This window comes from Phacochoerus africanus, chromosome 8 (genome assembly GCF_016906955.1).
Source record: "Phacochoerus africanus isolate WHEZ1 chromosome 8, ROS_Pafr_v1, whole genome shotgun sequence".
Classification (NCBI taxonomy): Eukaryota; Metazoa; Chordata; class Mammalia; order Artiodactyla; family Suidae; genus Phacochoerus; species Phacochoerus africanus.
In genome coordinates this window covers 43,606,012-43,626,428 of record NC_062551.1, presented here as the reverse complement: position 1 = coordinate 43,626,428, position 20,417 = coordinate 43,606,012, and the positions used below count along the sequence as shown (strand labels likewise).

The window sequence follows — 20,417 nt, the reverse complement described above, 5'->3', positions numbered from 1 at the left end:
CTCTAGTTCCATCCATGTTGCTGCACGTGGCATTATTTTGTTCTTTTTATGGCTGAGTAGTATTCCATTGTGTATATATACCACATCTTCTTAATCCATTCATCTGTCAAAGGACATTTGGGTTGCTTCCATGTCTTGGCTATTGTGAATAGTGCTGCCATGAACGTGCGGGTGCATGTGTCTTTTTCCAGGAAAGTTTTGTCTGGATATATGCCCAAGAGTGGGACTGCTGGATCATACGGTAGTTCTATGTTTAGTTTTCTGAGTTACCTCCATACTGTTTTCCATAGTGGTTGTACCAATTTACATTCCTACCAACAGTGCAGGAGGGTTCCATTTTCTCCACACCCTCTCCAGCATTTGTTATCGGTGGACTCAAACCTGGAAATTAAGCACCACTTGCTCTCTGAGGCCTTTGGTTACTGTGGGTATTTTCCCATTTGCGCTTCTCACCTAGCATAAATTTCCAAAGAGCTTTTGAGCAGCGAGCAGATTTGAGCCAGTTGTGGAGTTGGGTTCTTGGTCACCGGTGCACCTTCCCAGAAAGGGCGCTTTTCTGGCTGGGTTTACGCAGAGGGCCTGTAAAACGTCTGGATGCTCCCATCCTGTGTTTCGTTGCGGCACTAGGGGTGCCCAGCAGGAAGGGGCCCATGTTCTGCACAGATGAAGTAGGCAGTGCTTGGTCTGCGCTCAGCAGGACTGCAGACTGGGCAGGGCCGGCCTCTTCTTGCCCTGACTCCACCAAGGACTGACCCGATGATCTGAGCCGCTAACCCCGGAGACCCCGGGCGGGTTCCGGCAGCCTTCAGACCCGCCCTTTCTCAGCCGGGCCCTCCTTTTGGGCCTCGGGAAAAGCCTCAACACAGCTCAGCCAGAGCGCCCTATTTGGAGGCCGCGGCCCAAGGAGGTGGAGTGACTGGGCCAGCACGCCACTCAATCCCCAGCCCTACCCAGGGATCAGAAGCACGGTGCTCGCGGCCCATGCTGGACGGGCGGGGCTGGGGTCGCCGAGGGGCGTGCCCGCGGGCTTTAGCCAGCACAGCCGCCATCCGAGGTCGCTGTCTCCGCCTGGGGTCGTCTGAGCACTGCGGCTTAGAAGGCTGCTCTGCACGACGTGGGGGAAGGGGCAGAGGCCGCTGCGCCGCGGCTCCCCGCATCGCAGTCGGTCTCCCCTCCCCCCATTGAAGCTCCATCGAGTCCGAGCCCGCGGGCGGGAGGCAGAGTCCAGGTATGGCCTGGGGGTTGCGACCGGCGTGGGAGGGGATGACCCCGGGGCTGCCCAGCTGCGAGCCAGCGTTTCCTCGAATCCGGCAGGGCTGCGCGGGGGTCGGGAGACCCGGAGGGCCTGCGAGGGAGGAGGGGGGTCAAGTCTGTTTCCGTCCGGCCTCAGCCTGCTCCGGCTGAAACGAGTCTTTCCGGTGGGGCTGCCCAGCCTCCCGGAACCCGCCCAGAGACGTGCACGACCCGCCCGGGCCGAGGGCGAGAGCACGCTGGAGGGTGGAACCACTGAAGAGGGGGAGAGCGCGGGTCCTGAGTTCCGGCCCTGCCTGCGAGCTCCCGGGCCCCCTCTTTCCGATCCAGTGGGTCTTCAGGGGCACCCTGACCGAGGGTTTTGGAAAAGCTTCCCGGGTGATTCTGCGAATTAAGGCTCCGATCTAACCTTACTACTTTACAGCTGGGGAAACCGAGGCACAGACTGTCCCAAGGCGCACCAGGTGTTAGCACACTACGAAGAAGCCAAGTGAAAGCCTGTGAGGAGCGACCCGTCCGAGGCCAGGCCCTGGGGATCGGGGTTAAAAGAAAGGGTCCTGGGATTCCGGAAGGCCTGAGCGCCCGCTGCCCGGACAGCTTCGCGGGGTGGATTCAGCTGGATCACCGCGAGGGTCCCCGGTCTCACGAAATTAATCGAGGAGTAGAGATTACATTTAACCTCTGCAGACAGCAAGACAGGGACCACTCTCCCTCCCAGCCTGGCGCCAGCTTGAACCCGAGGGCATGTCAACAGGAGCCAGGAACTGGAGGCGAAGCATCTTTCATTTCCTCTGCGGCGGTGGAACAAGTGAGGTCTCTGATTGCTAGGGTCTGGTTTTTCAAAATCACAGCTTGCGGAGACCCAAAGGGGTTGGGGGGTACCCTGGAGTATTCTTTTATCTGCTCAACCTTGAGTCAGACTTGCAATCAGCATTTATTTGATCAGGAAACTTGGTCAGTTTCTCAAAATGCAAAATCAATCACAGATTTTACTTTTTTACTTGGCATTTCCTTGGGATAGTCTCTGTTCTGGGAGTGAACGATTATAAACTATTGTCTTAAATTCTGTCCTGATTAGCATCTTTCCTCAATTCAGGATTTCCCTGGAGCCAGATCTTTGCAGCTTCAGGATTATGACTTTTTAAAAAATATAAGTTTGATGAATTTTTATCTGTTCCCTAAATTAGAAACTCCCTTAATTATAGGAGAAAACATTTTCAAAGAAAAAGGGTAGACCTTTAGAGCAAGCCCTGGAGCAATGCTTCTAAAGAAAATCTCAGGGCAGATAGGTCCTCAGAACCAAATGAGATCGTCTTTTCTGCAGCCCACCGTCTTTCAGTTAATTCTTGAAAGAATAAAAGAAAGTTGTTCATCCTCCTGCAGAGGATTCTGACTTGACAGAAAGCATGGTCTTGGTTAAATTGCTTTAAAATTGGGCTTGGGCGACCAGATGGTAGATGAGGGGAAATTTCTCTATAAAAGTATTTCCAGCTAATAAATGAAGAAAGAATGATAGCACATCACCATTTTGCATCCCTAATGAATTAATGGATTTAGGCATGATCAGGTATGGCTACTAACATCAGCTAATAAATGAAGAATGATAGCACATCACCATTTTGCATCCCTAATAAATTAATGGATCTAGGCATGATCAGGTATGGTTACTAACATCATGGAAAAAGAGAACACACGTGATGTGGTAATGGAAAAAAAAAAACTCCACACCAACTTTGAAGTTGTCTTGACACTCCTTGCAGCCCAGCCTGCCCCCCTAAATCAAGCCTGCATTAGTTCAAGCCTCATCTGGATCAACAACACCATGAGAAACTATCCACATCTCGTGAAACTGCAAATAACCCTGTTCTTCAAATGAATTGCAAGGAAAATCATTGCATTTAGATTCTAAATCAAATAAAATCTAAAAAAAAAGAATGACATTCATAGGACACTTACGAATTTGAACACTGATGATGGAGTTCATTGGGAATTGCAGTGGTTCTGCAGTGGTTCTGGTCTCTGGCCTGGGAACTTCCACATACCACAGGCGTGGCCAAAAAAAAAAAAAAATAGCACTGAAGGGGTATTTGATTTTTAAAAACTTTTATTACAGGAGTTCCCATTGTAGCTCAGCAGTTACAAGCTAAGAACCTGACTAGTATCCATGAGGACACAGGTTCGATCCCTGGCCTTGCTTAGTGAGTTAAGGATCTGCCATTGTTGCAGTGTGTGCAGTGTGTGGCATAGGTCCCAGATGCAGATTGAATCCAGCGTTGCTGTGGCTGTGGCATAGACCCCTAGCCTGGGAACTTCCATGTGCCACAGATGCGGCCCTAAAAAGACAATAAAATAAAAGCTGTATTTCCTTTATAAAAAAAGTATTACAGTATTTTAGAGTGGTAATATTATGCTTAATTTTTCAGTATTTAGAAATATTTAATATATTTTTCCTGTATTTGAAAATAAGTGCTAAAACATACAGATGAAATGATGGGAGTTCCTGTCATGGTGCAGCAAAAACAAATCCGACTAGGAACCATGAGGTTGCAGGTTCGATCCCTGGCCTTGCTCCGTGGGTTGCCGTGCACTGTGGTGTAGGTCACAAACACGGCTTGGATCTGGCATTGCTGTGGCTGTGGTGTAGGCCAGCAGCTATAGCTCTGATTAGACCCCTAGCCTGGGAACCTCCATTATGTCGTGAGTTCGGCCCTAAAAACAAAAACAAAAAAATTATACAGATGAAATGATATGATATCTGGAATTCATTCTAAATAGTTTTATGTTGCAATAAGGAAAGTAGGTGAAGTTATAGATGGAAACAAAGTTGGACATTAGTAATAAGTATATGGTTCATTTTATTATTCTGTTTGTTTTTTTTTTTTTTTTCTTTCAGTCCACACCTGCAGCATATTGAAGTCCCCCAGCCAGGAATTGATTCTGAACTGCAGCTGCAGTCTATGCCACAGCTGAGGCAATGCCGGATCCTTAACCCACTGTGCCACAGCAGGAACTCCTGGATTTTTTTTATCTTTTACTTTTTGAAGGATATTCTCAAACTTGGGGGAACTGGCATTGGTACCTGACTAAATTCTATGGAGTGGAGCTCAGGATGACTAGTCCATGTCTTGCTCTGTGATTTTGCGCATGTCACTTGTCACTTGTCCATTCAAGAAACACTGTGGAGGACATTCTGTCTTCTTGAGCTTCTGAAATTATGGAGCTAACCTTTAGATTAGGAAATGACAAAGAAGGAAGCCACCAATGGAAGCATGGAAGTCCTTGTAGAGGAATTGATGTTTGCTATGGATCCTGAAAAATGAAAAGGAGTTCCCTAGGTGTGTCAGTTCATCTTCTGTAAGATAAGATATTCCAAGGAGGACTTATTTAGTCCCAATAGAGTCTGTGGTTATAACCTGCCCATAACCAACCTTGTCTTCCGTGTGCCCCTCCAGGGAGTTGAGAGGTACCCCCCTCCCCATGGAGCTCTGTCACCATCCTTTATTTTGGTAGGTGAAGCAATTCAATTTAAGCTCTTGGTCTTGAGCCTCTCAGTTGTGTTTGGAGGCCAAAGCATTATCATATTAGCCAGTCTGTAACCTCCTTAGGGAATTGTTTCTTGTTGGGCTCACAGATTTATTCCCATCCATCTAGTTCCTAAGACATTTCACTTAGTGACTTTAGCTATACATTTGACGGTAGTTTTGCCCAGCCTTGAGAATAAAGCCCATTTGCTCATCAAAACATGAGTGCCCATAGTCAATACTCTTAGCCTTCCCAACTGTTCTTATCTTCCCTCTCTTCCTGTAGGACATGCGGTTCAGTATACAGCATGCAGCCTGGCCTTTGGGTTAACTAGTTTATCTTATTCTCTGCCAAAACAGGTTGAACCTTGTGCTTTGATGGCCTTTTCACCCATGTGTCATGAACCATCTGTTGGGGCAAAGCTTAAAACAGCAGTTGTCCCTTGACAAGTAGTTGCAGTATCACATCTCTATTCTGTTACGGAAAATTATTTTCTATTTTCATCTTCTCAGTTTTTTTGACTCTATTCCTTTTCTAGGGTCGCTCCCATGGCATATGGAGGTTCCCAGGCTAGGGGTCTAGTTGGAGCTACAGCTGCCGGCCTATACCACAACTACAGCCACGCCAGATTCAAGCCACATCTGAGACCTACATCACAGCTCGTGGCAACGCCAGATCCTTAACCCACTGAGGGAGGCCAGGGATCAAACCCGCAACCTCATGGTTCCTAGTTGGATTTGTTAACTACCGAGCCACGATGGGAACTCTTATCTTCTCAGTTTTTGTGGATGTCTGTACTTTGAAAGAATAATTTCTGAAAATTTTGGAGACATAAGATAAGGCTCTTTAAATTTGGTTGCTGTATGTTTGTTGAATGAGTTTGCCTGGACTGTGATACTGAATCAAATATGTTGTCTTCTTAGGGACCTGGCAGCATCTAGCGGCGTGATCCAGAGCCTGGTGGAGAGCTGGGAAGCTTGCAGCTCCTCTAATTCTTACTGCTATAAACCAAAGGTATACGTCACTGTGGGAAAAATATTAGGAAATTAGCTGTGATGTATGTTTTCAGTGACTGCTCAAAAGCTTCTTATACTAATTTAATTAGAATAATTTACCTTAATAGAAAGCTGTAATTTTCTACTTTTTCCAATCAGTTGAACCAATCTGCACTTTTTTAAACCCACCCATATGGAATTTATTACACCAAAACCAATACTCTAAACCTTTATTTTTGTGCTAACCATCATTATAACCAAGAAATTATGCTATAGCAATAGTTGAGACCTCTACTTCTGACTCTGGAACACCAACCTGGATCAAACCAAGCCTCCAACCTCAAACAAGTAGAACAGCTGGATAATTAAAAAAATCTGTCTAACTTGAGAGAACTTGAGAGGGCAAGATCCTGGAGAGAACAGAAACAGAAAGGTGACATTTGACACTTTTGTTATGGAGGCTGGAAGTCCAAAACCAGGGTGTCAGCAGATTCGGTTCTTGATGAGGACTGGCTGGCCGATTGCCACCTTCTCTCTGTGTCCTCACAAGGCAAAGAGAGGAAGCTCTGATGTCTCTTTCTGATCTTATAAGAGCACTAATCAAATCACAGAAGCTCCACCCTTATGACCTCAACTAAACCTAATTACCTTCCCAAGGCTTCACTTCCTTATACCATCACACTGGGGGCTAAGGCTTCAATATATGAGCACAGATATTTAGTATATAACAGCACTATTATTCTTCTCAAGGCATTTATCTCTAAGAGCAGTGACTTCAGTGCTAAGAAGCTGAGCTAAGCTTTGGCAGTCTCAGAGAGGCCCTGGTAATAGCCTAGCCTTTTTGTTAGGACCTCAGAAAGTTTATACCAGTAGTATGGGCAAATCAAAAAAGGACCAACTTTCAAAAAGGTTTTACTCAAAGCAAACTAAGGATATGCCCCTATACCAACTCTATGACAAGAGCAAAAGAAAATCTCTGGAGAAAGATAGCCTCATCCACAGTATCACCTTGGTTCTACAATTTTTCATATACAGTATGTAGCAGTTGATCCAAATTTACTAGGCATACCAGGAGACAAAACTAAATCACCCTAAACCAAGAGAGGAAAGATAATAGAAACTGATTCACAGGGCTGGAGTTCCCCTTGTGGCTCAGCGGAAATGAACCGACTAGTATCCATGAAGATGTGGGTTCAGTCCCCGGCCTTGCTCAGTGGGTTAAGGATCCAGTGTAGCTGTGAGCTGTGGTGTAGGTCGCAGATGTGGGCTCGGATCCCATGTCACTGTGGCTGTGGCATAGCCTGGCAGCTACAGCTCTGATTCAGCCCCTATCTTGGGAAATTCCATATGCTGTTGGTGCAGCCCCCTGAAAAAAAAAAACAAGAAGAAACTGATTCACAGGGAACCAAGTTATTGGAGTTATTAGATATAGATAAAATATCCTCTGATCAATACATTCAAGGAAATGAGAGACAGAACGGATTTTTTTTTTTGTCTTTTTAAGGCTGCACCTGTGGCATATGGAGGTTCCCAGGCTAGAGGTTGAATCTGCGCTGTAGCCACTGGTCTATGCCACAGCCACAGCAATGTGGGATCAGAGATGCATCTGTGACCTACAAAATAATGGAAATATTATAATTGAAAAAGTGTAATTAAAAATAACAGATGAGTTCCAAGTAGATGAGACACAAATTAGGAGAGGAATAGTGAATTGGAAGATATATCAGAAAAAAATGTCTGCAGTGAAGCACAAAAAGACAAAATGATGGAAAATACAGAATGAGTATGTCATATTTTGGACATAATGAAAAGCTTTTACCGTAATTATAACTGAGGTCCCAGAGGAAAACAGGAAGAGGGAGAATTGAACAGAAGCAATATTTGAATAGATAATGGCCAAGAATTTTCCGATGTTGGTGAAATACATAAATCCACAGATTCAAGAAGCCCTAAGTAAATAAATACATGTAGAAAAAAATTTAACCCGTGTATATATAAGAATTAAAATAGGGAGTTCCCATCGTGGCAAAGCAGAAACAAATCCAACCAGGAACCATGAGGTTGTGAGTTCTATCCCTGGCCTCACTCAGTGGGTTGAGGACCCGGCGTTGCCTTGAGCTGTGGTGTAGGTCGAAGATGCAGCTCGGATCTGGTGTTGCTGTGGCTGTGGTGTAGGCCGGCAGCTGTAGCTCCGATTAGACCCCTAGCCTGGGAACCTCCATATGCTGGGGATGTAGCCCTCAAAAGATAGAAGACAAAAAAAATTATTTTCTCACAGTTCTGAAGGCTGGAAGTCAGAGATCAGGGTGCCAGTATGGTCAGATTCTAGTGAAGGCTGTCTTCCTGGCTTTTAGCTTTTTTTAGGGTCGTACAGGTGGCATACGAAAGTTCCCGGGCTAGGGGTCCAATCGGAGCTGTAGCTGCCGGCCTGCATCACAGCCACAGCAACTCTGGATCTGAGCCTCGTCTGCAACCCACACCACAGCTCACAGCAACACCATATCCTTAACCCACTGAGCAAGGCCAGGGATTGAACCCGCATCCTCCTGGGTACTCGTTGGGTTCATTAACTGCTGAGCCATGACAGGAACTCCCTCTTCCTGGCTTTTAGATGGCCCTCTTCTTTCTGTATCCTCAGATGTCAGAAAGAGCAGATTGTCTGGTGTCCCTTCTTGTAAGAACCTCAGTTCTATCAGATCAGACCTTTATGACCTCACTTAACCTTAAAGGACCCGTCTTCAAATCCAGCCACATTGGGGGTTGAAGCTTCAACATATCACTTTGGTGGGGGTGGGGACACAGTTCAATTCATAACATAATTTCTTGCTATAACCTCTAAAGGAATGGTTAAAAAAAGTATAACTCACAAGCAAATACTAGAGGGAGAAATGATATGAAAATAGTTAATCTGAAGAAAGAAAACAAAGAAGGTGATAATAGAAGAAGACATAGAAACATTGTAGATTTAAACCTAAATGGGCAATAATTAAATTACATGTGAACGAACTAAACACTGCCATCAAACTTCAAAAGTTGACTGACAGGATAAATAACGGACAGCCAACTACATTCTGAGACATACCTTAGGCATGAGGATAAGAAAGGCAGAAAGTACAAAGATGGGGAAAAATAGACCATCCAAGCAAAGACTAAAAAGATTGTTGGGAGGCAGTCAGAAAAACATTTCTAATGTGATGACACAAATTTGCCAGTTTCAATAGGAGTTAATAGAAAATGTATTTTTCTGAATTTTATTGAATCAGATGGATTGTTCTCACCTGTTTTTTTTTGACACTAGCCCTTTTCTTTTCTTTTTCTTTTTCTTCTTTTTTAGCTTTTATTAAGTCCTTACAAGATAGAATACAAAATCCCGGCATTGACAGTTGGTGTCAAGGAAAACTTCTGAGCTGTATCAGTTCACCTGGCACAGTGGAGTTAAAGTGCTTGGATGTTTTTTCCCCCACTTTAAAAAAATTTTGAGGTTTTTTTTTGTCTTTTTTATGCAACATAACATTGAAACTCTGCTGTTCTCCCTTCCCCCAGTGCCAGAGAGCCTGGGGCCAGGTTGCTCACTCACAGTAATTGTTCTGACCCGTCCTCTGAGCCGCGCTGTCGATATAACCGGGGGAGGAAGTGACACTAGCCGTTTTCTTAAAGCAGGATCGCACTCTGTCTTACCTACTATCCCATCTATATTCAACAAGTCAGGTGCCGAGAGCCTCCTGATAGCCTGAAAGCCATGCTGTTGAGTCTGGCCAGCTGTGTGTATGTGGTGCGTAGGCACTTAAAGCTTTCTTTCCGTTCACCCCAAGTTTGCAGAGCTTTGGCAAAAGTCACTTCACGGTTGGGCAGTGCCTCTCCTGGAGGAGCTCACAACTCCAGAGAGAGATAGGCAAGCGTAGAGAGGACCCCCAAATCTCTGAATGTGCACCATAGCAAAGGCACCGGAGCCTGATCAGAGAGGGTCTCGTTCTTCCTGGATTATTGAGCACCTACTATGTGCCAGGCTTCTCAACATGTTTTTTTTTCTCTGACCTAAGAACCATATTTTTTCCAAAAAATTATGACATCTTAAAAAAAGTGAGGAGTTTCCTGGTGGCTCAGCATGTTGATGATCTGATGTTGTCACTGCTATGGCTCTGGTTGCTGCTGTGGTGCAGGTTCGATTCCTGGCCCTGGAACTTCTGCATGGCATGGGTGTGGCAAAAAAAAAGAGAGAGAAAAGTGGGGAAGATTTTTTTTCTTCCCAGTCAGTGAGTTTTGTGAAATACCTGTAAAATTAAGAGCAAATGGACACATAGAGAGGCTGAGGGAGGAAAAAAGGGTAGGGAAACCAACCTGTGTAGAGCCACCATTGTGTGTTATCTCACTGATCACAATAACCTAATGGGGGAGGTCCGGATACACTTTACAGATCAGAAACTGAGGTCCAGAGAGGTCAAGTCACTTTCCCTGAGTCTCCAGCCTGCAAGGTGAGGAGCCGATCTATAGATGCCACGTCTTTTGACTCTTGGTCCAGGGTCCTTGCATCAGGCAACTGCGTAGTAGGTGTCCTTGAGACCTCCTACGTTTGTGGAGGCCCCGGGCTTGGAGGTGGCACTTGGGAAGCAATGGGAGGAGACGGGGGGGAATTGAAATGCCTGAATGTCCCAGGTGGGATTGGAGGCCGAAGCCTCCTCCACCCACCCCTCACCCCTGAGCCTCCTATCTTTGGGACTCTGTCCCCGTCTCTTAACTGCTGGCAGGTAATGAGATAGGTCATTAGAAGATGGGCAGAAGCCTTTGTCCTTTTGGGTGAAGGGGACCTCTCATCATCAGGGTCCTAGCATTTTCTCAACAGTTTCCCACAGGTTTCACACTCATTAAGAACTGGTGTCTGTGTAGTGGTGTCTCTGGAGCAAGGTGTTCACTTAGTGCTTTGGGCCAACATGGTAGCTTCAGAACCAGACGGGAGAAAAGGGAAGAGAAGACTATTATTCATGGGTGTCTTAGTCTGCTTTAACAAACTACCATAAGTCAGAGAGCTTAAACAACTGAAATTTATTTTCTACAAGTTCTGGAGTGTAGAAGTCTGAGGTTAAGATGCCAGGATGGTCAAGCTCTGGTGAAACTCTTTTCCTGGCTTGCAGAAGAAAGCCTTCTCCCTGTGTCCTCACATGGCAGAGAGATGACAACAGGCTAATAAGGCCACGAATCCCATTGTGGGGGCACCACCCTCATGATCTCATCTAACCTAATTACCTTCAAAGGCTCCATCTCCAAACACCATCACGTTTGAGGTTAGGGCTTCAACATAGAAATTTGAGGTGGGGGGACACAATTCAGTCCATAACCATTGTTTTGGGTTTGTTTGTTTGTTTTGTTTTTTTGTTTTTGTTTTGTTTTGTTTTTGTTTTTTGTTTGTTTGTTTTTTGCCTTGTGGCAAATCTCTTCATCTCTTACCTGTGTCATGGGCATATTATGATTCCAAAGGGGTAGAAAGTAAGAGTCCCTGCTCTGCTGTCTGTTCTTTTCCCTTTGTCCCTTCAGGGGTCCTTTGGCAGATTTGCAGCCAGGAATCAGGAAGGACCAACCTTCTTACTGATTTAAAAAAAAAAAAAGGCCTCAAGCATGTTACATGCTATTTCTCCAAGTGAGTTGGGGCAGGTGGGGGTGGGTCTACCAGATGTCCTAGGTGATGTTGGGTGTATGTCTAGACACCTGGAAACCTAAGGAAGGTGGCTGCTGTCTGAAGGTCAAGTCACTAAGTGGCCTTTGTATCTTTTGTAGCTTTCCCAATTAGCTTGTTTTTAAACCTCCCAACTTGAACTTTGCAGGTTCAGCCGCTGAAAATGAAGATGCTGTATAGGTTGTTGCCCCATTTTCCCTTAGATGAACTTACTCAGTCTCCCTGCTAGCCCCACACCCTCCTGTCCTCAGGAGAACCCCGCTACTGACTGGATCTTTCTTTCTGGGACCCAGTCACCTAGTCTCTGGTAGGATCTCTCCCTGTGTCCTCCAGGGGTCCAAGTGGAGGCTCAGATGCCCAGCCCAGCCCTGCCTAGGTCTGCACCATGGGTCTGGGTTGGGGTGGGGGTGTCCAAGCCTCTGTGCTTTTAACTTAATAATTCCTGCTGCTGCAAGTGTGACAGTGTCTGACCAGCCTGGACTTAGACTTCTCCCTTGACTGCACCCTGGTCTTGGTTTCTAACTGGTGAACTCCATCTCCTGGCACCCCTGAACCATGCCAATCTTCATGCCTTCCCTAGCTACACCTCTGCACACACACCCCTCTCCCCAGGATGTGAGCAACTGTCCTGGGTCTCCCTGGGACCTGCTCCCTCCCTCCCTGCCCTGCAGGGGTGCCCCTGTGACCACACCTGCCAGGTGGCTTTTGAGGAGGCCGGCGATGCCTCCAGGGAGAGCAGCCTGGGTGCAGCACTTCACTACAGCTTGGGTGTGGACTGCTCTGTGGTGGCCTAGAAACAAGCGTTTACACAATCGCCCTGTAATGCATGCTCTCCCAGTTCCTGAAGCTTCGTGGTGGGAGGATGGATTCACACCCAGCTTAGTAAAGAAAACTAGCACTTCCCCCTTTGACTGCTCTCAGTTTTGACAAAGTGGCACCAAAACAGCTGGATCAAGCTAGCCCGTGTGAGGAGGGCAAAACCAAGGATTACATGTGTGCTCTCTTATTAGCTCTCACAACCACCCCGGGGGTCCACAGAGTGCTGTCTCTCTGAAAACCGAGGTTCAGAGAGCTTAGGTGCCTTGGCCATGGTCACACAGCACATCCATGACAGGGTATGATTTAAAACCAGACCCACTAAGGCCAAAGTTCACAGGGCACAGGCTGGCACGTGCCCTTTTTGTTGCTCCACGCAGGGCAGGCTTGGGATAGGGGTGGGGAATTGACATTGGCAAAGGTATCTAGTCTTTTCTTCTTTGGAAAGATATATCACTCTGCAACTCTTCATTACGACTGTATTTCACAACTTGGTAGACCTTAAAAAAATGCAGAATGTGCAGGACAAAGGGCAGCGCACAGCGGGAGTGCCCTGGCAGGGTCATCAACCAGTGAGGTTGGGAGGTGGAATTCTCACCCTGCCTCCAACCTCCACCCCAGATGCCAGGACTCCGCTTTGATGCCCACCAGGGCTGTGCCCACAGGCGCCCCTGAGTAGCTGGCAAGTAAATCTTCATCAAAGTGACTCTGTACCCCAAGGGATATTTGCTCTTAACAGCATCTTCTGAGACCCGGGGCCTTTTCCTGAAGGACTGACACCCAGTTTCAGAGAATCTAGAGGAGGGCCTCCTGGGCAGACCCCTTCTGGGACAGAGCAGAAATCTCTACTCTACAGCCCCTGGACCCAACTCACCCCTCCCTCCCTCATCTGCCCAAATGCCCCCCCCCCCCTTTTTTGCAGAAAGGGCCCCACATCCCAAGCCCTCTAACAACTGGCAGCCACATTGAACCAGCCACCACTCCCAGCTTCCTGGTCACCCCTGTGTTGGGCGCCGGGCTGGGCTCTCAGACAGCAGCCAGCCTGATGCAGAGGTGGCCAGGGGGGTGGCGGCCGAGGCTGATTGAAGTCCCCATTTCCCTTGTACAAGGGCAGCATAATTAATCAGGCAATAATGAATTCAGGTACCACGGGCTCGTCACCTTGAGAGATAGGCCATCTGAAAGGGCTGGAATTCAAAAGAGGCCAGCAGGTCACCATTAGGGTTTTTCAGTATAAAATGTTAACATTAAGGGGGAGATTTATTGGAATTTGAGCAAAATTTGGTCTGCTGCCTTCAGAAACCCTTGCCCCTCCCTTCCTCTCCCTCCCTCTCCCTCCTTCTCTCTCTCTGCTCCAGCTCTCTCTCCCTCCTTCTGGTTTTCAGAGCAGGCTCCCCGGGTGGGTGAGCCTCTGGCTGACTCTGGTCCTCTCTCCCAGGCTTTCTTAGCTCAGGGATGACTCTCCCCTTGTGTACCTGTTACTCAGCATCCTGTGAAGTGGAGCCATGAACATTCCCCTCACCAAGAATTTGGGCTCCCCAGCGCTCAGGCGATGGACCAGGATGTATGCACTGTGGGGTGGGCATGGGTGTGGGGAGGGGTGCTGCATGCTGTGTCTGGGCCCTGATGGTCCTGGTTTTGCACGCTCTTCAGCTTCCAGGAGTAGCCAGACCAGGAGTGCAGCAGGCCATCAGCAAAGCAGAGTTGATGATCCAGGCTCAAATCCCAGTCTTCCCAGGGCCCCACTGGGAGGTTTGGAGCAAGTTGTAGAACTTGGCCTTGGCATCTGCCAATGCAATGGGATAAAACAAAGTGGTCGTAGGCCACTTTGCTTATGTTTTGCACACAGTAGGTTCTTAGCTGTGGAAGGCTTCTGCAATTGAGACCAGGCCTGGGACTAGCCCACTGGAGGCTGCACAGCTCCAGTGGAAGCCCCAGCTGACTGACGGTGGGGCCTGAGGTGCAGTGTGCACTAGGGTCCCCTGACTTTAAAGGGCTCCTGGTTAGTGCCAGCACATGTCGCTGGCAGCTTCAGGATCAGTGATACCCCCCATGCCATGGGAATACTGAGAAAGCTTCCCAGAAGAGGTGCTGTTGGATCCCTTTTAAAGAATATGTCAGGGAGTTTCCTGATGGCCTAGCAGTTCGGGATTTGACATTGCCACTGCTGTGGCTTGAGTTTCCCAGGCCAGGAACTTATGTGTGCCATGGGCAAAGTCAATACATATATAAATTAAATATGTAATAATATTATTATACATATATATGTATATTCATATATATTAAATATATATAATATATATCATACATATATAAATTTAAAAAATAAAGGAATATGTCAGAGCCACAGGGTAGCTCAAAGCAGCTGTGTCCCTGTACAGAGTGGATTAGGGGCCTGAGACCCCATGTGTCCCAGGCACCTGCTGTGTGCACAGTCAGGAGAGCAAGTGATAAGGTGAAAAGACAAACTGCCCATTTTTTCTCTAATGGGCAAAGAAGACAAGTAGGCAATTTGCAGAAGAGGCATGGAAAATGGTTTGTAAGTTGATTAAAAAAAAAAAGTGCTCAATCCTGCCAGGTCTTAAGGAAAAGGCAAGTTAAGTGAGGTAGCATTTGTTACTCATCAAACGGACAAAAATTTCTAAGTCTGAGAGTATTGGGTACTAGTGAGGATGTCAGGATGCTGCTCTCAGACACTACCTATTGGTGCAGCTTCTTCAGAGGCTTAGCAGTTTCTTTTATTTATTTATTTATTTATTTATTTATTTTTGCTTTTTTAGGGCACACTTGTGGCATATGGAGGTTCCCAGGCTAAGGGTCAAATTGGAGCTACACCTGCCAGCCTACACCACAGCCACAGCAACGTGGGATCCAAGTCGAGTCTGAGACCTACACCACAGTACATGGCAACAGCAGATCCTTAACCCATTGAGCAAAGCCAGGGATTGAACCTGCATCCTCTTGGATCCTAGTCAGGTTTGTTAACCACTGAGCCATGAAGGGAGCTCCTATTTTTATTTTTTATTTTTCTTTTTACAGCTGCATCTGCAGTATATGGAAGTTCCAAGGCTAGGGGTTGAATCAAAACTGCTGCCGGCCTATGCCACAGCCTCAGCAACACCAGATTTAAGCCGTATCTGCGACCTCTGCCACAGCTCTTGGCAATGCCAGATCCTTACCCCACTGAGTGAGGTCTGGGATTGAACCGTAGTCCTTCTGGACCTTAGCTGGGTTGTAAACCCGCCGAGCCACAGCAGGAATGCCACATCCTGGGTTTCTTAATGTTGGAGTTTCACTGTTTCAGAAATCTTTATGAAGGGATGAGGCTTTAGAAGAAAGATTCCAGTGAGCCTGGATTGAGAAGGGCCAGTAAAGAAATTGCTTCCAGCTGTCCACGGAAGGGGTGTTGGGAGAAGTGGCCACTGCACTGCCATGTAGGTTGGTCCACGTGGACCCCACCCAGACAGTGGAGCATCCATCATTCCCCAGAGCAAGGCAGGACTAGGTGAGTGAGGCACTTGGCTGGGGACAAAATTTAAGGAGGTGCCAAAAAACTCAGTAATCAAGATAAATAATATTTTAATGCAATGTATTTTAAATAAGAATGAATGCAAAAAAATCTATGACAAACAAAATGTCACCACTTTACACTCTGGCTTCCAGCCCCATCTCACTGACCCCGGCAGCAGCTGTCAGGCTCTAACAGCCTCCTTACTGGGCTCCTGGGCACTCCCAGGTCTGGGAGAGGGAGCTGGGAAGTAGGCTCTTTGCTTTCCATCAGTATGGAGAGGAGGTAGGAAACCTTTCTGAACAATTACCTTTTGAGTGTGTGTGTGTATGATTTTAAAAAAATTTTTTGGTAACCCTTTTGAGGGAATGAAAGATTTAAACAAATCAAAACATGATGGAGTTCCTGTCATGGCTGAGAGGTAACTAACCTGACTAGTATAGGTGAGGATGGTGGTTCGATCCCTGGCCTTGCTCAGTGGGTTAAGGATCTGGCGTTGCTGTGAGCTGTGTTGTAGGTTGTGGACTCGGCTTGGATCCTGCACTGCTGTGGCTGTTGCACTGGCTGGCAGCTACAGCTCCGACTCCACTCCTAGCCTAGGAACTTCCATATGCCTCCAGTGTGGCCTTAAAAAGACAAAAAACAGAAACAAAAAAACTCCATGGAAACATAGAGTAGGAACATGAGAGTTTACAGTTGAAAAAGCAGATTTGAAAATGGTTTTCAGGACAAATATCACATGCTGTCACTCTTATGTGGAATCTAAAGTACGACCCAAGTGAACATATCTATGAAATGGACTCACAGACACAGAGCAGACTTGTGGTTGCCAGGGGCGGGGAGGGTGGGAGAGGATGGAACTGAGAGTTTGGGATTAGCAGATGCAAATTCGTATAGACAGTATAGCATATAGTATACATGGTCCTGCTATAAACAACAAGGTCCTACTATGTAGCACAGGGAACTATATTCAATATCTTGTGATAAAACATAATGGAAAAGAATATGAAAAAGGATATATAGGTTTATAACAGAGCCACTTTGTGGTACAGTAGAACTTAACATTGTAAATCAACTATACTTCGATAAAATTTTTTTAAAAAGAAAGAGGAAAAGAAAACTGTTGTAGGAAGGCTTCTACTGTCTGTTGTCTGATCTTTTAGAAAGTAGTCAAGGGTTTGCAAAATGAAGAACAATTTTTCAGTTTTACGTGCCTTCGATTTCCCTCCACAATGTTGCTGCAGTAGCTACAAGTTCAAGTGTATATCCTGCCTGCCCCTCTAGGATCTGAGCATTCTGTACACCCTGCTTGTAAGCTCAGCAGATTCATGCTTAGACACCACCCACCTCAATCATAGGCACACACATCCCTCCATCCCTGGCTGATGGGGCTGGATGCCCAGCCAGTGAGGATATCCCCACCTCCACCCCCAACGAAGAGACAGGAAACAGCTACAGTCTAGAAGATGCTGGTTTGATGAGACAATCCATTAGGTAGCTGAGCCCCCTCCCCAAAGAAATGGGATTGGCGGTGGGGGGGACCTTTTTCTGCAAGCTGGAAGTCATGTGACAAACCATTTTTGTTGGAGGTCAGATGACAAACCATTTAAATATAATATTTAAATCAAACCATGAAGAATAATGTAATCATATGCATTTATTCTGCCATTCTTCTACACATTAAAAAAAAAACACTAATTTGAGACTATTTAGAAATAAGGTTGGCTGTTTGAGCCCAGTTATTTGTGCTATGTGTGTCTAAACTCGCTGCTGACAGAGCTGGGGTTCTATCGAGGAGGCCGTTGGGAGGCAGGGTTGAGGGGGTGAGCTGGAGGAAATCTAGTAGGGAGAAGGACCCCTCTTTCTAAAAGAAATGGTGATGGAGGTGGGCAGGTGGGTTTTGTTTCAAGTTTTCAGGGAAACACTGCTTTAAAAAAAAAACAGATTCTATAATTTGTTAATGATATTCTTTAAATTATTACTAAAAATGCCATCCAAGGGAAGGGGAAGGTAGAATCCGTTTTGTCCTTCCTTTTATCTGTGGACTTCATTTTAAAATGACTTTATTTTCAGCACCTTGGTTTTGTTGTTTTTGCCAGAAAGTAACTTTTCTGTTCTACAGTATATTAATGCAGAATAGAAATAAAGATGCTTTAAAAAAATTCTTTCAAGCACAAAAGGAGATGGTTTTCAACAGATAATTTTACATATTTACATATTTTACCTTAAGCATTTTGTAGTCTCTGCCTACTGGTGAATGGATCAGATTTTTACACTCTTTCAAAATGAACCAGTTTGGCTTCTAAGCCATTGCAAAGGACGGAAATGAATTGTAACTTTTTTTTTTTTCCACTTCATTTTCGCATCTTCACATTTCCTTATTTTACATGGTTTAAAATAAAATGCCTCCAGCATTATTTTTCCTTTCTCAAGAGCAAAGTGAATGTGACTTTTCGGAGGGGTCACAGGATGCCCTGCGGGCCTGTGGGTGTTGTTGGACCGCTGCCTGCTTTCAGCTTGACTGAAGGGCTTGTCAGAGTTTTCATCTCCTAAGAAACGAGCCGCCGGCGCTGGCCAGAAGCAGGGGAAGGCAGCAGTATGAGTCCCACGCTGGTTCTTTCCCACTGACATCAAATCCTGAGGTTTTAAAATTAATCCCACACAAAGACAGCCCTTCATTGTGGTGCCTGTTTGAAATTAGACTAGCAATAATGACCTTTCTAAGATGTCTCTTTGTTAAGATAACCCCCTGGTGAAACTGAAAGGCTGCAGAGCCCCCTCCACCCCCCCACCCCCGCCAAAGTTGGGGAGATGCCCCAGCAGTGGGGTCAAGGTGACCGCTTGGCCTGGCCGGGGGGGTGCTGCCGGGTGGCAGGAAGTGGCTGCTAGCCCAGATGGCCAGGCTGCCTCAGGCCCCTATGACCTGGAGCCGCTGTTGCTTCCCAGGTCTGAGCCGCTGCTGACTGTCCCCAACTGAGAACAGCTCTCACCTCCAGGTCAGACAGATTCCTGGAGTTCTAACCACTGTTTTTGTTCAGGGAACTGGAGACATAAAGGGATGCAACCCGAACATTAGCAAAGAGGAGGAGAAGCCCCCAAGGGGCACAGATTGGGGACCAGGTAGGCTTCTGCAGAATCCCTGCCAAACCCTGCTGGTCTTACTCCTTTTGCACCCATGAGTGTTCTTCCCTATAGCACGTGGCTTCCAGCAAACTGCCTTGCCTGAGACCTGGCTGGAGTCAGAGGCAGCCGCGTGGATCAGCCTGGGTCCCAGCGGCGGACTGTGCCCTCTGAATCCGGGGCAGTGCAGCCACCACTCCATCCACCAGCTCTGCGGTACCTACCAGCTCTTCCCACGGTGGTGACGGCAAAGAAAACATTTCTCAGGGAGAAGAGACTTGAATGGCAATGTCTCCGCACACAGAGGAGTATTTAGAGCTTATGTGGTTTGAATGTGACCTTCTTACCAGACTAGACCGGAATAACAATTTAGTTATTTTCGATAACTGCTAGGCTTCTAAATAACTAGATATTGTAATCGTTTCCATCAGGGACTCCATTCAGAACCCTGTTTCAGTTAACATGGTCATTGTGGCACCGTGGCCTGTATGTAGGTCTTGGTCTTTAGAAATAGAAAGTGCATGTTAAGCATCCTGCTATTTGTGCTGCCCACCACAAACTCTGCTCTCCTTTTCCTGGTGTTCCTATTTGGAGACGGATTCTGTAGTATTGAATTTTGAGATTTCTAGTGTCCTCTGCAAAGGTTTTACCTCATTTGAGTTGCTTCTTTTAACCCTTGGCAGTGGTTTTGAAGAGCAGAGGCACATGAAAACAGTCTGAGTGTCTTGTAAACAACCAAGGCTGATTTATCAAACGAACGCTCTTTCTAGCATCCTGGTCTCTGTTGAACTTCTTTCTTTATTTGGAGGGCTGGAGAATGTGCTGGGTCGGGTCTTTGCATTCGGAAAGTTAGAATGACGCCCCCTTCTCTGTTTTAATCTATTTCACCTCTCGGAGGCAGATGGATCAGAAGCTCACAAGGAAAACCGATGCCCTTTCCCGCAGCGAAATTAACCAGAATCACGTGGAAAACAATCCAAGCCTTGTAGGAAAGGGGAGCCATTAAAATGTGCCCTGAGCGATGGGCTGCACCCAATCTTGCAGCCTGGTTCACTCGGCGGCAACAGACAGGAGGCTGCTCCCTGGGATGGAGGGAGCCTTGTTGTAGTGCCACAATTAAAATCAGCTCCTCTGCCAAAAAATAAAAGGGAGGCGGGAAGAAGGAGAACATCAAAGACAGATTGAAATGTGTAGTTAGTAATAAGAGTGGTCTCCTCTTGAACCAAAGCCTGCAGCGATTCACGGCCCCCTTGTTAATGAGAAATTTTGACCTCTGGTTTGTAAGTTAAACTTGTAATCCCAGCTAATGAAGTAAATCACTTCCAACTTGAGTCTGTTGTTCGCCGTCTGCTTTGCACACTGGGTCTGAGAGAGAGGATCCAGGTCCACACACACACACAGATTGAGGGGAAATGTAATTATTCGGTGACCCGCAGAGTTTCTTGCGTGTTGAGGACGTGCTTGAGGTCATGCTGCAGGCAGGGATGGGGGGGCCTATCCGTTCCTTCATTGTAACCTGTGCGTTGATAAGGGAGAG

At 46.6% G+C, this 20,417-nt stretch overlaps 1 protein-coding gene across 1 annotated transcript; it reads left to right on the top strand.

Annotated features, from left to right (window-relative positions):
* Positions 1 to 1,263: 1,263 nt before the first annotated feature.
* On the top strand, positions 1,264 to 20,211 carry LOC125133187 (uncharacterized). Its single transcript, XM_047791318.1, has 6 exons — positions 1,264 to 1,368; positions 1,452 to 1,580; positions 1,676 to 2,064; positions 5,697 to 5,787; positions 18,799 to 18,880; positions 18,956 to 20,211. The coding sequence occupies exons 1-6, from the start codon at positions 1,264 to 1,266 to the stop codon at positions 19,123 to 19,125; spliced, it is 966 nt and encodes a 321-aa protein (XP_047647274.1). The 3' UTR covers positions 19,126 to 20,211.
* The last annotated feature ends 206 nt before the right edge of the window (positions 20,212 to 20,417 follow it).